Genomic DNA, 17,983 nt, shown 5'->3' with positions numbered 1-17,983 from the left:
GTGAAATCCCAGTTTTCATCCAGATTAATGTAGTTGTGTTCAGCTCTTAAATATGTGTTGTCTGTGTGTTGTGGCCATAAAATCCACTCTTAGATATTACTCTTCCTATTTAGAATGCAGGTTTGAGACATAGTGTTTCTCAATTATCAGTACACTAGTAATAAACCAGTTAACAGATTAATTAATCTGTTACATATCACTAGAAATCACAATTCTGTAATGCTTTACATGGTTGTTAATTCATGTAGTTACTGAGTTCTACCACATTTTTGCCTATAAATTGCACACAAATTTATTGAATTGAAGTTTTATAACCCTTCACTTTAACCTCCTACCCTACTTCATAACAAATTTGCAATCCTGTCACTATTTTAACTTTTTGCTACAAGTTGTTTAGATACAGAGCTTGTAGAGAGGCCACTGGGTTTCCTAAGGGCCTTCCCTCTGAGACCCTGGCAGCCTTTATTAATGAAGGAGCTCAGCTTCATTATAGTCTGTGGATGCCTGCACTCCTTTCAAAAGATCTGCCCTCTCTTGATCTTGAACTGCATTTATAAGTTTTACTTATTTCTCACATTTCTAGCTTCTTGGGTTGCTGCTCTTCTATATCCCTTTCCCTGCCCACTTCCCTTTCAAATAAACAAGCTGCCATTTAAATACTCTTTTCCATTGCTTCAATTCGCAGATTTGCAAATCTGCAAATGGAAGCAGACATCTATTTGCAGATTTCATATTTCTAAAACCTGCTCCTTGACAGTCTTAAATTGTGTAAATGATGTTGTTAGATGCTGGTGGATGTCAAAGATTCTACACCTTTCAAAGATCCCCAATACTGCCTTGCCGTTATCTGCTTAATAGCAATTACATATTCTTTATTTTACATATTCTCTAAGGCATGTCAGTCTACTTTGGCCTTTTTTCCCCCCCACCTGGTTTTAAGTGTGCTTTATCTCTATTTCACTTTCTATTAGATCTTTCTTGGTTCATATACAAATGACCATACATGGTTTTTCTCACTCTGTTTTTTGCTCATTAAGTATCCTGCTTGCCAGAGGGCTTCGTGGGCCAGCTGGTCCCTGAGGGAAGAGGAGCCAGGTGCTGAACATGACGAGGTGGACAGGGCAAAGGCTCAACAGCGCTGTCTCAAAGCTGGCCCTGAGCAGAGGCAGCCAAACATCCAGGAGATGGGGAGCTCTTAGCTCCTTTCCAGGGCTGTCACTCAGGTGTTCCATCAGAAATCATTGGTTTTGGCAGCTTCTGATAATCTCCCCATTCTTCTGCAGAGACTGTCCAGTCCTCCATCAGAACCTCTTGCTCACAGCATCAGTTCTTCTCAGATTAGGACCAGATGCTTTTCTGTTTTTTGAAAAGGTGATTAAGCATTAACTCAGATTTAAACGGTGGGCTTTTAATTATATCTGGCATATATATTTGCATCTTTTGAGTTATATGTTAATGATCAATTCTGATAATATTACAATTTACAAGCCTTTACAAAGTTTTTTAAAATGTGTTTATTTCTGTTTCTTTTAGTATCTCCGGAAGCAATTGGATTCCTGTCTGCAGTCGGGGTATTCATTATTCTCATGCTACTACTTTTCCTATATATTAATAAGAAGATGTGTATTGAAAATGTTAGTGGTTTCCCAGATCTCGATTCAGGATACACTACAAGAAAGAATTCACAAGATAAACTTTGTAAGTATCTGACATACAGTGTACTAAACTTAATTATAAGAATGCACATTTTTACCAGGATGTAGCAACACGACAACATTGGCTTTTCCCGCGACTGCAGTACTTGAAAGGAGCAAACCTTTGTATCCACAAGCCACAGAAATTCAACAGCTATATAACCAAAGAGTTTGCATTTACTTATGGGGAGATGCTTCTCTTGCACTCAGAGAATACTCGAGCTTATTTTAAACATTCCATAATTTTGTATAATTAAATCCTTTTAGGTAAATTTTTGAATGGGATTATTGGATTTTCACTCAGCCTGTTAAAATCCTTCACCACACTTTTGGAAAAGGTCTTGCTTTTATTCACCTGGAAAATAATTTTAAAGATTAATTTTAGTGATATCTTATATCTGACTAACACCTTATTGAATATTTTTTAATACAATAAGATCTTTAATGATCATGTGTAATGAAAGAAATTAGACCTTGAAAAAGATATTGAGGGTTGGTAAAACAACTCTTTCTACTTTTGTACTGTGAAAATTGAACAGGCTTTGTTAGCTGACTTGAGAGAGTCAGGTACCAAAAAACAGAATGCGAAATCAAAGAGGCCTTCTTCCCCTCTACCTCTCTTAAAGATGGAGCTAAATTTTTATTTTCAATTTTCAAGGAAGCAAAAAAAAAAAAAAAAGAAATTTTCTGTCATATTAACTTTCTTTTTTGCTACAAAACAAGTCTTGATATTCCAAAGTATCTTACCTTATGTAAAAGACAACAAATATTTGGGGTGAAGAAGTCTCTATGATGTGTGTTGTGTTATGTTAAAAACCTGTTTTAGTGTGACACTGATGAAAATTTAAATGTCTCACAACTTCTTCTTCACAGGTTAGAATAGGAAAAAAAAGTCCATCTCACACAGTTGTCTTGTTTTTGAAAATAATGAATTTTATTATGGCTGGTTGATGCTGCAGTTGATGAAAGACTATGGTTTTGCTGGTTGATTGTGGCTTCAAGATACTTATTTAGCTGTTTTCTTATTATTTGCAATGATTATTGAATGAAAAGAGAAAAGCTGCAACTTCTCCTGGTAAATGTATTGATTTTTGAGATAGAAATAGCTCTGAAATTGAAGCTGGAGAAAGAGAGATGATCAGTTTGTGAAAGAGAGGACCTGTCAGTATTAAGAGCTGTTGCTGAATAGGCTGGACAAATGGCGTTTTTTAGAAACCTTCAGCAAAATCTGAGCCTTCCCTCTGTGTCTTCCCTGGTGGACACGCTCAGTAGTGCCGTGGATGACCTGGCCAGCGTTGTTGGTGAGGTTGGCTACTCTGTAGCTGACTCAGTGACAGAGCAAGTAACCAGCATGATCCATGGCCTGCGGGCAGAAGATGAGAGCTCCAAAACGCAGAGTGATAAACCTGCGGAAGGCAGAGAGGAACACACACCCTCATTAACTCATTCTCAGGAAATTAATATGAAAACGAAAAGAGGTGCTGCAGAATGCAAAGAAACTCATAATTCTAATTCGTTAGATTTTGTAAAGAAAGGTACAAGTCAAGTTGGAGTATCTGACCATGTCTTGAACAAAAATCAGTGTCACTTAAGAGGCACAGATCATAATAATCCTCTCAGTGATACAGAAGTACCTCAGGATTTGAAGACTGTAGGAGGACCTTTTAAAAGGGAAGTAGTAGGGGGAAATGAGTGTTTTGTAAATGATAAATTCTTGAAGGATAGTAACCTGAAAAGTAAAAAACTTACAGTGGAGCAATCTATTGAGGAGCAAGATAATTGTTTATATGCAGTATCAGATAATTTTAAGAATCGCAAGCATAAAAAAATCAAACCACAGTCACCTGGAGCTGATTTTGAAGATTCTGATAAAGTGCACAGTATTAATGTTCCCCAAGATTTAGAAACAAAGCTTGTTGAAGTACAGAAGGAGAAATTATCAGATTCCAGCTTGAAGAAGATGCACAATGACCATCCTAGTTGCCTTAATGAAATCAAAGAAAAGAAATCTGAAGTCTTCTATGACAGAAAAAGAAAACCCATCTCAAAGGATGAAGGCAATGTGTCAACTACAATTGTGAATGAGGGTAAAAGGAAAAACTCAAAGAAATTAGAAAGAGAGCTGTGTAATAAGAAGACAGCAGGAAAAGGTGAGGAGTCTGTCAGCAAACTGCATTCTTCAGCCTTTCCTGAAACTTATGATAGTTCCTGCTTTTTTCACCTAATTTAAACCTTTAATAATAGTGTTTCCTGTCAGTGAAAGTGCCAGGTTTGTTTCAGTGCTTCTTTTTCTAATTGTGCCGATATTTTTTGGAAGTTAATTACTTTCCAAAGTATTACTTAAAGAAGCTGATTGATAAATGCCTTTTCTATGTTCTAACTTTACTCTTTCTCTATACAGTTTTTCTTGCCTTCTCTGCCTTGTGTGGCTTCTGCTGAAAGTTAAAACTTGTTCTGTGAAAGTTATTTTTATTTTGTTTCTTTTAAAAGCATTGCATAAAATGTGCTATGACAATAAAAGGAATAACTTCTTTTGCATTTACATTACAGTAGATCTTAAGAATATTTCTGGGATATGTGAGATAATGATTTCAAGACACAATGAGAAATGAGAAACTCAATAAGAAATGGCAATTAAGCTATTTTAAGTACAGAAAGAAGTGAATGAGGCTTGTCTTAAAGTTGTAGTCTTAAAAGAAAACCTGTGTGTTGTTGTTATGGATACTTTGTGTGCCATCTTCAATATCCAATCTTGGTGTGGTAAGGTAATTGCAATTGCAGTTTGTAAGGAAAAAGTAAAACCTTGCAATTTTACATACTTTTGCAGGCTGCATAGTAAAATTTTAGAAAGCAACACATGCTTTTCCAGAGGTGCTATTTCTGTAAAGAAATGAATGATTTCCTAATAGAAACCCATTTTTTTTCCTTCAGTTGTGTGTGTTTTCCTTATCTGAAATTTCAGTTATCTGCTTCGTTGAGTTTTGGTTTGGTTTTGTTTGGTTGTTTTTTTTTTAGTTTGAATTAGGAGTGTTTTCCATGTTTGTATGGTAAACTATGGTCTTATCTATTTCTTTACATAATAATAGATTTGTAAAGTATATTCTCTCAAAAATGGCATTTAGAGTCCATAATAAGCAAATTAATAGCTTTCAATAGGTTAAAAATTGCTCATGACCCATGTCAGCCAAATAAAGGAAAGGTTTTGCTATGAACATAAATTCTCTTAGCCAAGTTTCCAAATAAGGTATAAAAATTGAATGAGAAGTGGCAAGCAAAGGCATTAAACTGTGAGATTTTTTTTTTTCTTAATGTACCGGAAGTTATGTTTTTCTGAGAAACTGAAACTGATCTGCTTTGTAATTAAAAAAAAAGGCTTTGCATGGATAGCTTATGTTTAAATTTTGAGGAGGTTTTTAAGTCCTCTGAAGAGGTCTTGCTTCATGACTTCTAATAATGGTATGCATTCTCATTCTTTTATAATAGGAACTGGGGAAAAAATAAAAAACTGCTATCACTGAGAACTTCTGTATGCTTGCAAAAGTCAGTGTATTATTAGAGACATAACTTTCAACTCTTCTTGCAAACATGTTGCTGCCATGTTTTATACTATTCCATTCTTTATGCAGGCTGATTAATGAACCTGATTTCATATTTGTGAATACATTTCTTGTAATGTTAAAGGAGGCACCTAATACTCATGTCTGGCACTGTACTTTAGGCCTGGTATGCTCTGCTTTAATTACAGTTGTGGGAATCTGTAGAAGTTTCAGTGTGGCAGGTTTCAACCCCTGCAGGGCTATATGAAATACAAAATTTTACTCTGTGTTACAGCAAAACACTTTGAGACTCCTTTTTCTGGGCAGCCTCTTGCAGTGAAGGTGTTAGCCAGAACAGATCCTGCTTGGTGTGATATTTTCAGTAAATGATCACTGAAATTGAACTTGCTTTATAGCCATCCATAAATGGGAAGTACCATCTCTGCTAGAGTTGAAAGATCCAATTTGCTCCTTAGAAGCCTTTTAAGGCACCATATTTCCTATAATTAGTAAAATAAGTTGTTGTACACATTATGTGTAGAGCTGGTAGCCCCACATCCAGATAAGGTTTTCTGACAATTTCTATTTCAAGATCTTATTACTATTTCAAGATCTTATTACGAATTTTATAAATTGTGTGCCAAATTTGGAAGAATTTTGAGGAAATTAGGCATTCTTTCTGTCTGAGATCCTATTGTTTTGGTTTCTTCCTAAATTACAGTTTAAAATCTTTAACTGTTTCCAAAAAATAGGTTATGCGAAAAAACATGCTGGATATTTTTGCAAAAAAAAAAAATAGATTTCACCTCAGCTTTACAAAGATGCTGTGACACCTTTGTGTATTGGAATATGTGCTTGAGATGTGGGAGAGCACTTCTCCCATGTCAGAGATGCCCATGGTCTTCTATGAAAAAACACCTAAGTTTGACAAAGTTGTAAATTTTTGGAAAGTTTGCTTTTTGAAAAGACATGGTAAACACTTCTTATACTTTGCTTGTTAAATTCACTGACCATCCCATTTGCACTCATATGCTTCATTGTAGGGATTGAAGAGCAGAGCAGGTCTTACCCTGCCTTTGATACTTGTGGTTACTGATGGGCTCTGAGAGTTTGAACAGAAGAATTGAGAATAAATACATTCTATGTGAGGACAGAAACTTCCTGAACAAATAGGACCCAATGCACATGGTAGATTGGGATTTAAACTACGAAGGGTGACAGCTATAGAGAGAACTGATAACTTCATATGAAGGTGCAGAGAGTAAAGGTGAAAGACCAAGGATACATGAGTAGTTGGTTAGGTGCAAGTAAAGACATTGGGATTGAATAGCCCAAGAGAATAGAGGAAATCACCGTAAGAAACCAAAAGTGGGAGCTTGGAGCAAGAACTTGGAGTATGGGGCTGGGAGACAGGAACTTGGCATAGAATTCTACTTGAATTTAACTTTCCAAAAGATTTCCAAAAGATTTCATACCTAAACTTGCAGCAGAGGTTTTTCTGTATGAGTACCAGGGAGCAAAAGACCTCTATGGGAAGTGATTCCTAAAAGTAGGAAGGACGGACCTCTGTAGTACTAAGAGTCAAACACTTGACTGTAAAAGAGATCTAGGTGGCTGGCATACATGGAGTTAATTTAATTTTAACTGGCTGACTTTTGAATAAGCTGAATCTCTCTTTTAGCAGGAATACCCAGCCAGAGGAGTGAGACTGACTGGGCATGAAGACAGACACTTAGGGAGTGGAAATGCAGATCTGGAGCTGAGCGCATAAAAACAGGGAGGGGAGAAGCAGTTGAGTGTGGCTGGATAGCATGTTAGACAACATTCCCCCAGATTTAGGAGCTGAGAAACAGCATTATGGGCATCTCAAAGCTCTGCTGGTAATGGAAATGCACTGGCAAATCATATACCATAGGTTTGCTCTCAGAGTAGAGGTAATGCTGACTTCTGAGCTTACATGAACTCTCATTGCCTATTCGAGTCTGAGATCTACAGAACCTCTGCAGGGCATGTTAAATTTGAACTTTGGAAGAAGGGAGGAGGAAATCTTCCCTTTACAGAAATAAAAACACAGCTAATCTTTGATTTGTGGGAGGAAGTTATGCTTGAGATGTAGTTGGAAAACGTTGGCCACAGGAGTAGGCACTACAGAACTGCTATAAAAGAATTAACTAGATAGATTTTTTCTTCCCATGTAATTTTTGCTGTTGCCAGATGTCTGCAGTAAAAATCTGCATTAATTTCAGTTATTGAACAAGGAGCTGTTTATTGTAAGTGAAATAAAATTGTGCATGCAAACATCTTTCACTTGCATTTTCCCATTTGTTATTGTGAGTTTAAACACTACTGGCATAACTATCCTAAAGATGATTTTGTTGTAGGCTTCTTTTTATAAATCAGTTTCATTTCTATGCTATGCTACATGCTCACAGCAAATATCAGCTGGGAATGTAGGATCAGGAGCTGCTTGCTTGGTGCGTAAGGTATCCAAATGTAATATTGCAGCAGTGTTGGATTTACTTTTACTTCAAGAATGTCTGTGTGCCACCTTACATGAATTGATCTGTTTTCTGTTGAATAAGTGTTAGTGTGGTTTTCTGGGGTTTAATGATCTTTGAAGTCTTCTAGAAAGTGAGAACAGCTCTCAGCAATTACAACATCACAATGCTTGTAATTACAACAAGGTATTTTTAAAATATTACAGAAATTTTAATTGAAATGGCTTAAATATCTTCAATGATAACCTCTTATGGTTATTTTCTTGTATTCTATTTTGAGCTGTAGTCGATTTGCTTTATTTTATTCAAACAGACAATTCTTATATGAGTAAAGACCAGCATGGTTCATCATCTGAGAGTGAAGATGAAGCACTTGGTAAATATCATGAGGCCTTGTCTAGAACCCAGAGTTCCAGGCTGCCAGTGGTGGATGGCAGACAGCAAAAAAACTATATATGGGAAACCAGACAAAAATATAGTCCCCTGTCTGCAGAATATGATGGATACAGTAGTGAAGCCTCAATAGATGAAGGTAAGAGCGATTTAAAAGCCTTCCTTTTATTCCAAATTTCAGAAATGTGTTCTGGATAAGTAAGTCCAAGATGAGAGCAGCTTGACTAGCAAATAGTCAATGTCTGCAAGAAATATCCAGACACCTCTTATATTAGTGCATGCTCAAAAAAAAAAAAAAAAAAAAAAAAAAAAAAAAAAAAAGCACACACTTTTATACATTCTTCCAGAGAAGCTACAAATGATACAATATCTTGCTACATTAAGTTTCATTTAATTTTATCATTATTCATTTAATTTTTGGGGCAATTTAAGCTGTTTTGATTTAGGAAGGAAACATGGTAACTCTTGCTGAATTTGTGGTATTATAAATACAAAGAAGATGTTATTTCTGTATTGATAAGCTGTTCTAACAGCAAAGTAAATGGAATTGGTTATTGGCTACAGTGCATATGGTCATTGCAGTGTGCATTGCTGGAATGTTCTGTATCTTCTCTTGAAATGACACGAAGAAATTACTAGAACGATTAGATTAATGTATTTTTCCATGGTGCTAAAAGTTGGATTTAAACAGTGGATGTTTTCTTACATGCTATATATTTCTTGATTTTAAGTTGGGATGACAGCTTGATGTAGAGGCTGAGAATTCTGCTGTCAATATTTTATCAATATGCTTTTTGTATTTGAAAATAATTGTGTGAGAACTGTGTCCATAGCCAGTTTCAAGCATGAAAAGTGAACTTTTCTTGGAGTTAGGTAAAAGTCTCATTCTGATACAGGTACTATATTATAGTAAGGTATTTTTTGTCTTCCTTTAGTATGGTAAAATGTAAAAGTTTCTTAGCGTTTGATATTTTCTAATAAAAAGTGGATATATGTAATTAAAAGATATTTCACCTTAAATGTTCTATACCATCCAGAAGGGCTTGAAAAAGTTTACAGTTTCTACAATTTGATATAATTAAATTATGTAAAAGTCTGTTTGCTGTTGAAATTTGAAGTTAGTATATGGTCATTCATGATTCCGAGCTAAGACCTGAAGGACATGAAAGCCATATTTCAAGTAAGTTGCAGAGTAAAAGGATTCTCTGTTGATCATCAGAAAATTCCTTTCTTTCCTTTGCTGTTAAATTGTAGGAAGGCAGGTAGTCTGAGTTCCAGCAAATAGTGAAGGAGATGCAGAGGTGAGGTCAGGTGGTAAAAACTGATCCTTGAGCACTGTGATGGAGAAGGAATATGGATAGTAAAAGTATGTTTGGTTTTGAAATCGACTGAGATCTCTCAACAGTATTGGTGGAGGGAATATGAAAGGCTTTTTTATGGCTTTTTTCCCTGTTGGGAAAGAATGATGATGTATATTAACAGGAGATGGAAAAATGATTAGCAAATAATACCAGATATTAATTATACAAGAATTACATAGGAAGACTTCTTTCAGATATCTTGAATAAGGTATTTCTCTTTCTGCAGACTACTGAGGCTAGTTGTTGAAATAGCCATAGTTATATCACATTCCTCTTTTTATTTTGTAATTGCTCTGATTTTTTTATCCAATCTAGTTCTTCTTCTCAGTGAAAAGCCCTGAGTTCATCTGAGCTTTTTACTTTGCCCCTATAGGATTTAAGCTTCAAAGACGTTGTGTTAGCCTTTATCAATTTTTTTTTAAATTTTTATGATTGTGTTCCTTACAATCCTTTTAATTCATCAGAATTTGTATTTACTGATACAAAGTGGTATCTGTAAATCCGTATCAGGATTACAATATAAGACAAAAGAACCTTTTTGGGAAGTCCAAATATTGCATCCAGAAAGTTACAGTTGTTACCTCCTCCTCATTTTTTGCTATTCTTCTGTTGCTAAATATATCTGTCACCAGGTGCTATTCCTTTTCTATGCTCTCTCCATTCTGGAAGCAGGCTGGATATAAATGCCATTTTAAAATTTATTGTAATGAAAGAACATTCAGTGTTTGGAAGCAAAAACCTTCTAAAACAAAAGCTATCAAAACATTCTAACTTAAAAACTTAGATTTTTTTTAACCACATACTTTTACTTGCACAAAAATTTTAATATTGTCAGTATTTTGCTTTTGCTGCTACTTATGAGAGCATTCCCTTCCCACATTTTACAAGGAATGGAGAATAAACAGTGTTATTTTTTTGACAGCCTGCAATGATTTTACACCGTATGTTTGGCAAAATGCATGCAAATTAGAGTCAGGAGTTTGTCTCATTTTATTAATCCATTATTCTCAACAAAATTATGTTCAATCCTATTAAAAAAAAGTTTTGGACATGGCAGCAGATTAACTACTTAACATTTTTCACTTCTCAGTGACCTGAAGGTGGCATGCTGGAATAATTAGTGCCAGTACTTTTTATGTTCTTCCTAAATTACTTCAAAGAATCTTTGCACAATGATAAAAATGTTTTAGAATAGAGAAAGAGACAGTGTATGCCTTATGTGATGGCATTACAGAGGGAAAAGCTGCCCAACATAGAAACTTGATGGAGAGAGGTGAAAACTTCATGAAGAAGGCCTGCAATCAGAAATAAAGGAGAGATTATTACTACCAAGCTGTTCATTTGTGTTCAGAGAAGCAGTTCACTTAACAGAAGACATTAAAAATCTGATTCCAAGAGGGAAGCATCAGCATTCCAGATGTTTCAGTGTGATTTTTAAAAATGCAAAGCTTTACTGTTCCTTAAACTTGCAAAAAAAAAATCTGTAGAAGACTTGATGCCATAAGAATGCTGATTTTTTAAAAAAATACTTGGCTTTTATGGGTATTGAATTATTTTTATAAGAAGTGTGAAGACAGATGATCAAACCATTTCTTGACTCTTCTGTGGAACAAGCAGTGTGTTCCTATGTACTTGGTTTAATATGAGAAAAAATTGTCAGTGCATTTGACTTTGTGTGCTTCTTTTTTCTCATATGTGCTTTATCATTTCTACTTCTAAGTCTTTAACATTTTGGCTGTGCTTCCATCGTAAGGCACTGATCAGTCCATATGTTGAGCATATAACACTTGATAGTGTTAAAGTGAAGTGATGAGAGGACAGAATTAATTTTTGTCTCACCTCTGTTTTCCTCCTGCTCGTTGCCAGTAAAGCAGCCCCTGATCATTAAGAACAAGGACAAGGGGGAGTGGTTTTAAGGAGGTCTGGAAGATCTGCTCAGAGAGAGCAGATTTAGATTAGATATTAAGAAAAAATTTCTTTTCTGTGAGGGTAGCAAGACACTGGAACAGATTGCCCAGAGAAGCTGTGGATGCTGCATCTCTAGCAGTGTTCCAGGCCAGGTTGGATGGATTTCTGAGCAACCTGCTCTAGTGGAAAGTGTCCCTGTCCAGGGCAGAGAGGTTGGAATGAGGTAGTCTGTAAGGCCCCTTCCAAGACAAACCATTCCATGATTCCATGACTCTATGAATTCCATCAAAGATAGAGTAGTATGAGTGATGAAAATGATTCCTAGTTTTCAGGAAATTTTGGATTTCTTTGCTGAATTTTCTCTTCAGCAGCTAATCTCTCTCACATGTTCTATTTCACAGTAGTGAGCTGTGTGTTTTTAAAGGAGTCAATAAACAGTTTTACTGATAACTGTTTACTCTGAACTTGTCTTTTTAAATGCGTTTGTTTAGATGTGTGTGTACTTGACTCTGCATACACAAAATTTAACAGAGACAAGAACATAATCTTGTCTTTATTAATACACCCTGTATGTTTTGCTTGTCTTGCTAAAAACATGTTTAATATTAATATGTTTGCATCATTCAGACCACCAAAATATCTGAATGTATTATTTTAAGGTTTGCTTGTTATAAATTCTGTAATTAGTTTATTACAGACTATTATGTCTTTTTTCTGGCTGCATGCCTCTAAAAGCATCATATTCTGAAGGCTGAAAAATTGTGTTGTATGTTTTCATAGCATTCTTTTCTCCTCTAGATGGCCATATTAATCTTTCTTTTCAGCATATTTGTATCGAACTCACATGGCATTTTGTGTAATGTTTTTAATACTGAAATGAAGAAAGCTATATGCTCTGCAGGCTTTGTTGTGTATTTTCATGATGGAATGTTCTAGTAGCACTTTTGGTAATTCTCTGCAATTCAGGGGTTTAAATTTCATTTACAAATACCTGCTTTTGGCCAGCGTCTGACATAATTGATATATTTGTATTGCACATTTGATGCATTTAGATTTTTACATGTTTTACATATAGATACACAAAATGAAAAATAAATTACTACTGTGCTTGGATGCAAGTATCTCTATAGACTGTAAGCCATTGTAAATATAAAACTTTTGCAGTGAACTCTTCAGGGACAGGCTTAATTCCAGAGTATCACTAAAGGAAAACCTAATTCAATACAAAATCAAGTTGATGAGAAATGTCAACATTAAAAGCAAAATGGTGCAGATGTTTACATCTGAAATTTTCAACTCTTGCACAAAAGACCAAAAGTTTTTAATCTAAGAAAAGAGAAACCTGTGTGACTACAGGATGTGTGGCTCAATCTCTGTGCTTATGTCCAAAGTTCCAGGGTCAGCTTGAAATTTGAAATCTAAATTTTGCCAATAATGTTATTTTTTTATTTTCTAATATTATCCAGTAAAGTATGGATACTTGCTGGAGTGACCTCTTTTTCCTGTTTTCCTGACAAAACTTCCTTTTAAGTTTTTATAATGTGTATCCTACTTCTTATATTATTTCCTACCATTTCAGTGTTGAATATGTAGTATTGTCTTTATGTGCTCCAACTATTTGTAGTATTTTGGGAGAGGGGATTAATATAGACTGTAATATTTGCACATTTATTTCAGAAAATAAAGAATAAAAAATAGGGGCGGGGGGATTGAAGCAAGGAAAAACAACGCCATAAGATATTTCTGCTAACAAACAGTTTATGAGTTGAAATAGGAAACTAAGGGATAAGGAAGTGTAAAAATTTTATATTTAAAATTGGCATTAAAATTGGCAATCTTTGTATTTCATGAAAGAAATATTTTTTAGTATCTATATTGAGATTTTAAATGGACCATACCTTCTTAATAACTTGAATTTCAAAAAGACATACTGTATTATATTGAATTGGCCTCTTTGTCTCCAGTAGTGGCTGCTTCCTCAACTTTGAAAAGTCAAGCATTATACTGACAAGTTGTTCTGGTTTTAGTATCTCCATAAGTGTCATAGGCAATATATTTTCTCTAAGGAAAGTGTCGCCTAAATTCCTAAAAATTGAAGTTTTAAAAATTTTTTAAATTGAAATTACGTTTCAGTATATCCTATTGAATATATTTTGAAATATATTGAAATCACAGTTTTACAGGCAGATGTCAAAAACCATTGATGGGTCTTTGTTTCTGAAATCAAGATTCTCTGAATCCCCTGAGAAGGGTAGAAGAGGAGAAGAAAACCGTTTGGGTTTTTTCATACTTAATTTGTGATGTACTTAAAGCATTACCTCTTTAACAGCTGTGCAAAATTCCTGATTAGGAGCTAGCAAGGAGAATTGATCCCATTTTGAGGCAAAATAAGTCACATCGTGAAGGAAAAAGGGGTAAGCTCACTTGCTTATTTAGCAAACTTAGAAATACTTTATTTAGCTGTAGTTTACCAGTTCAGTACAACTACAGGTTCCATCTCCAGCCTGTTTTAAAATCTTTTTCTAACTTCTCAATTGGTAAAGCCCCCTGGCTGAAGACATGTTATTTCTGAGATTGGCCCAAGTGCCTTACATTTCACAAGGTTTTTTTGAAACATATGGAAGCACTAAAAGACGGCAGCGAGAAAACATAAGTTCTCTTAAATGAGAATCTGCTGCTCTAGCAGGCATATGCTACTGGATTTTATCCATCTTTTCCATATTGTGAAGGTAGAATATGGTTATTTTTGTAGTTTATCTTCTCCCCTTCTATTCTTCTCTAGGCTTTCGGCACTTTATGTTGATGTGTCTGTGGACATATGTTTGCCGTGTTCCTCTGTGTCAATCTTTGCACGTGAAGGCGACTGTTCTTCTGGAATCTCTTGGATCTAATTCTTTATGCAGCTTTTTGCCTTTTTTTTTTCTCTCTTGTTAGTTTTCGTGTCTCAGGAAAAGTCTCCTCACTGAATTACTTAAAGTATATATAGAGATCTCCTCATAGTATCTTTCCAGTGTAAACACTAAAAGCTCTTTCTCAAGCATCTCAGAAGTGGTATAGAGGTGAATCTCCCCAGTCTGTTTAAGCAGCCTGGCCATTTTTCATTAGTAAACACATTCTGTGAAGCAGGATCCTACTTCAGGCTTACCAAGCTGAGGTGGAAGCCTTTGGACAGGCTGAGAGAGGAGCAATGGATCACTCAGTGAATTCCATGATAACAGTGTTTTGCAGTTTAGATTCTGTCATTGCATGTAAGTAGATCTCTTTTCAAGCCAAGTGTGAATGAAAACTTACTGTTGGAAACTATAGGGTGAGGGCCTCTGTATGGCTGTATTGTCTTCAGCAAAATAAGGCCACAAAGTTCTCTCAAAATTGGTCTCTATGTAAACTTCAGACACTAAGAATTACAGGAAAAAAATATGTCTGCCATGGAAAAGAATTGTGTACTGGTGTTCACACTGGAGGCCTGATAGCTCAGTTGAATACTCAGTCATAAAATAGTTATTTGTCTTCTTTTTGCTCTAATGGGCTTTAAAGAGATAAATAAGTTCAGTGAAAAGAGTATTTAGGAAAAAGGTGGCCACCCACTTTTTTCTTAGGTGTCTTTATGAGATTACCTGTGAGATTTCTCTGGTGTAACACCTTTTGGAAGTAAATACTCTTTTTGTCCTGCAACTTCGGATAGGCTTAGGGTTTCAAATAGTACATCCAAGGTACTTTGAAAGGGTCTTTAGTGAAGAGATTTAAGTCTTAAGACACCTTCAGAGCAGCATTTCTAAATGCTTCAGAGGGTATTTTGAAAGCTGAATCTTGTTGCACCTGTGAATACTCCTGGTATTCATACTCTTGTATCTTATCTGATAGTAATTGTGTACCATCAATTCATGTTATTGATATACTTTTTGGATATTCTGGGGGATTTTTTAGTTACAGTATTTCTTTAATTGGTCTAGCTTCCTTATTCTTGTTTTTCTATTATATGGGCATCTACCCCTGACATTTTTTATTCTAGGAGTAATTAAGAATCTTCCTGTAGTGTACAGGAGAGTGCGGTGATGCAATACTAATTATACAAAGTTCTGGTTCCTGATCATGTGTGTTTGCCACCTCTGGTTAATTGAAACAAATCTTCATTGGCTCCCAGCCCTTAGAATTTGGAGAATGACAGTATCTTGTGATTTTGAAGCTTCTAGGGAGTGTGGCTGTTGAATCCATTGCTATATCAAGGGAATATTTAAGGATAGTTTTGTAAAAAAGATACTTTTTAAATTCAAGGACATGCAGAATAGTGTCTAACCTGATTTGCAGTGCTTTCTACTTAGTGTCTGTGGTGCCGTGGGTTTGGGTTTTCTTGTGTTTTTTCTTAAGCCAGGTTTTTGCTTGGGATTTAGTGGGATTTTTCTGAGTTCCAAAGTAGCTTCCTAGTGCATTATGACAGACCTCTATTGTTCTTCTGTAATAGTGGAAGACAGTTCTCTTAAGTGCTTGAAATTACGATGCGTGTTTCCACAAAATATACTCAACTGAGCGTTGCAGAGACTAAGGTGATTTAAAGATTAACTCTTGCTCTATCTTTTATTCAGTTTTACAGAATTCATATGTTTTTTTCCTTCCCAAGAAAGTATAACCCTTGTCTTGGGAGAAGTTCCTGATAGAAAGGGCCTTTTCTTGTAAGCAATTGGGCTATGATCATGTTGAGGTTAGCTTCTTTACGTGTATGGATAGCAGACATGCATAATGCTTACAAATTCTTGAGTCCTGGAATAGGCTGAATTCACAGATGGGGGTAGAAAGTATATGTGCAATTCAGTATTACTCATGGAATTTTCTTGAGGAATCTTATGGAGGAGGCAAGACATAAACAGGGATTGAAATGCAGAGGAGATCTGTGTCTGAGTTGAAACACACATTCTATTTAGAATAGAATGGATTTACATTGAGAACTTGTGAGTTTAAAAGCCAGATAGGTAGTATCAAAGTTGTGCACAGTCTTTTCAACCAAAGGAAGCACATGAAAATGCTTGATAGCATGAATTTGGGTAATTCTGAAATCATGGGTTTACCCTGTGATGAGCAGCAGAGATGCTGGGGAGAAAAAGATGCTATTTGAGTATGCATATCATCTACTGCTGAGAGAAGAAACCTAGTAACAAAACTTAGAGTTAGGGATGATGACAAGATTTTCCATAGAAAAAAATTCTGACCAACTTCAAAGAGGAGGAAAAACTGTCTTCCAATGGGAACGGGCCTTTTCTCATGATGTGTGCAAGTGAGCAAAGCAATCTCTCAAATTAGGTTCCTCCTGCCAGCATCTTGAATTCTTTGAAGAAATACCCTTGCATTGATGTGAAGGCTTTGAAGAAAGTCACCCCTAGCAATATGATATCTCTGAAGTGATGTAAATCATGCATTAATGATAACAGGAAAGTTTTCATTTTATTGTAAACTTACTCTTTTAATACCTCTCTTATCTATTTGAATCTGGAATGTATAAGATCATTAACTTGGAAAAGTTTGCAGACTGAAAAAGTGACTGGAATAGTTTATATTTAAAATAGATGCTCTACATTTGTAAAATGTAGAACTGTTCTGTGATATAAACACAACAGATAGTACTATATCAGCTGTAAAGATCATTTCCGTGATGAACCAAGTGTTTTTGCTGATTCTGAGGGCTCATGGCTCTATCATGGAAGGAATGACTAAGAAACAAGATTGAATAGTAGACTGGAAATCTCTGTGTAGACATTATTAGGTACATTGGGAAAAGGAATTTTACCCAGTACTCTACTTACCTCCTGAGAATAGTCATGCTGCTTAATTAGCACAATAGAGCGGTTTAGGAAAATATGAGAAGTAAAAACTAGAACAGCATTCATAGAATGGAATAATAGAATGTTTTGAGTTGGAAGGGACCGTAAAGATCATCTAGTTCCAAACCCCTGCCATGGCAGGGATTCCAACCACTAGATCAGGTTGACCAAAGCCCCATCCAACCTGATCTTGAACTTTACATAAGAATATTACAAAAGAATGGCTGACCAGTTCTTCCTTCATAGCAGCTGTGGATAAATGGAGCATTTTTCTTACTTTACAGTAAGAAAAACTCTTTAACTCTAGTCTGAAACTAAAGTTTGTCTTTCTCTGTAGGTTAAGGAGAGGTTACCATTAGGACTGTTTGTTTATATTCTGAGCACATAACATTTTAACCTTCCCTTTAGTAAAAATACATTAGGGTTTTTTTGTAACTGAACTGTTTTTCTGTTTTGTTACCTAATGTAGATTATTTTCCTTATGCATATGTATAAGTTTCATAGACATGCTACAACTATCTTGTAAGTATTCTCTTGGAATGGTTTAATGAATATTTTGTCCTTATACAAGTTGAACAGTATTATCATTTTAATCTGATAACATGTATTTTATTGTTAGGATAACTATTTTCATAGCTACTTTGAGAATATTATTGGAGACTATATTGTATCTGAGTAAACAATATAAAATTGTGTCTGTAGCTTCTGTGGAGGCAAAGATCTGTAATTTGTTTTCTTGCAAAATGAGTTCTTATTTGCTATTTGGAACACATGCCTTATGAA

General features: G+C 35.3%; 1 protein-coding gene across 1 annotated transcript in view; it reads left to right on the top strand.

Moving 5' to 3' along the window:
- The window catches only part of SYT14 (synaptotagmin 14), a 79,421-nt gene that overhangs the window by 24,539 nt on the left and 36,899 nt on the right, over nt 1–17,983 (top strand). Inside the window, exons 3-4 of the mRNA XM_041477268.1 lie at nt 1,534–1,698; nt 8,042–8,260. Coding sequence (XP_041333202.1) covers nt 1,534–1,698; nt 8,042–8,260 — 384 coding nt within the window. The remainder of the gene's footprint in view (nt 1–1,533; nt 1,699–8,041; nt 8,261–17,983) is intronic.

Source organism: Pyrgilauda ruficollis, unplaced genomic scaffold (assembly GCF_017590135.1).
Source record: "Pyrgilauda ruficollis isolate IOZ18807 unplaced genomic scaffold, ASM1759013v1 scaffold4, whole genome shotgun sequence".
In the NCBI taxonomy this organism is placed as follows: domain Eukaryota; kingdom Metazoa; phylum Chordata; class Aves; order Passeriformes; family Passeridae; genus Pyrgilauda; species Pyrgilauda ruficollis.
The sequence above is the reverse complement of the archived record's forward strand: the minus strand, read 5'-3'. Positions and strand labels throughout refer to the sequence as shown.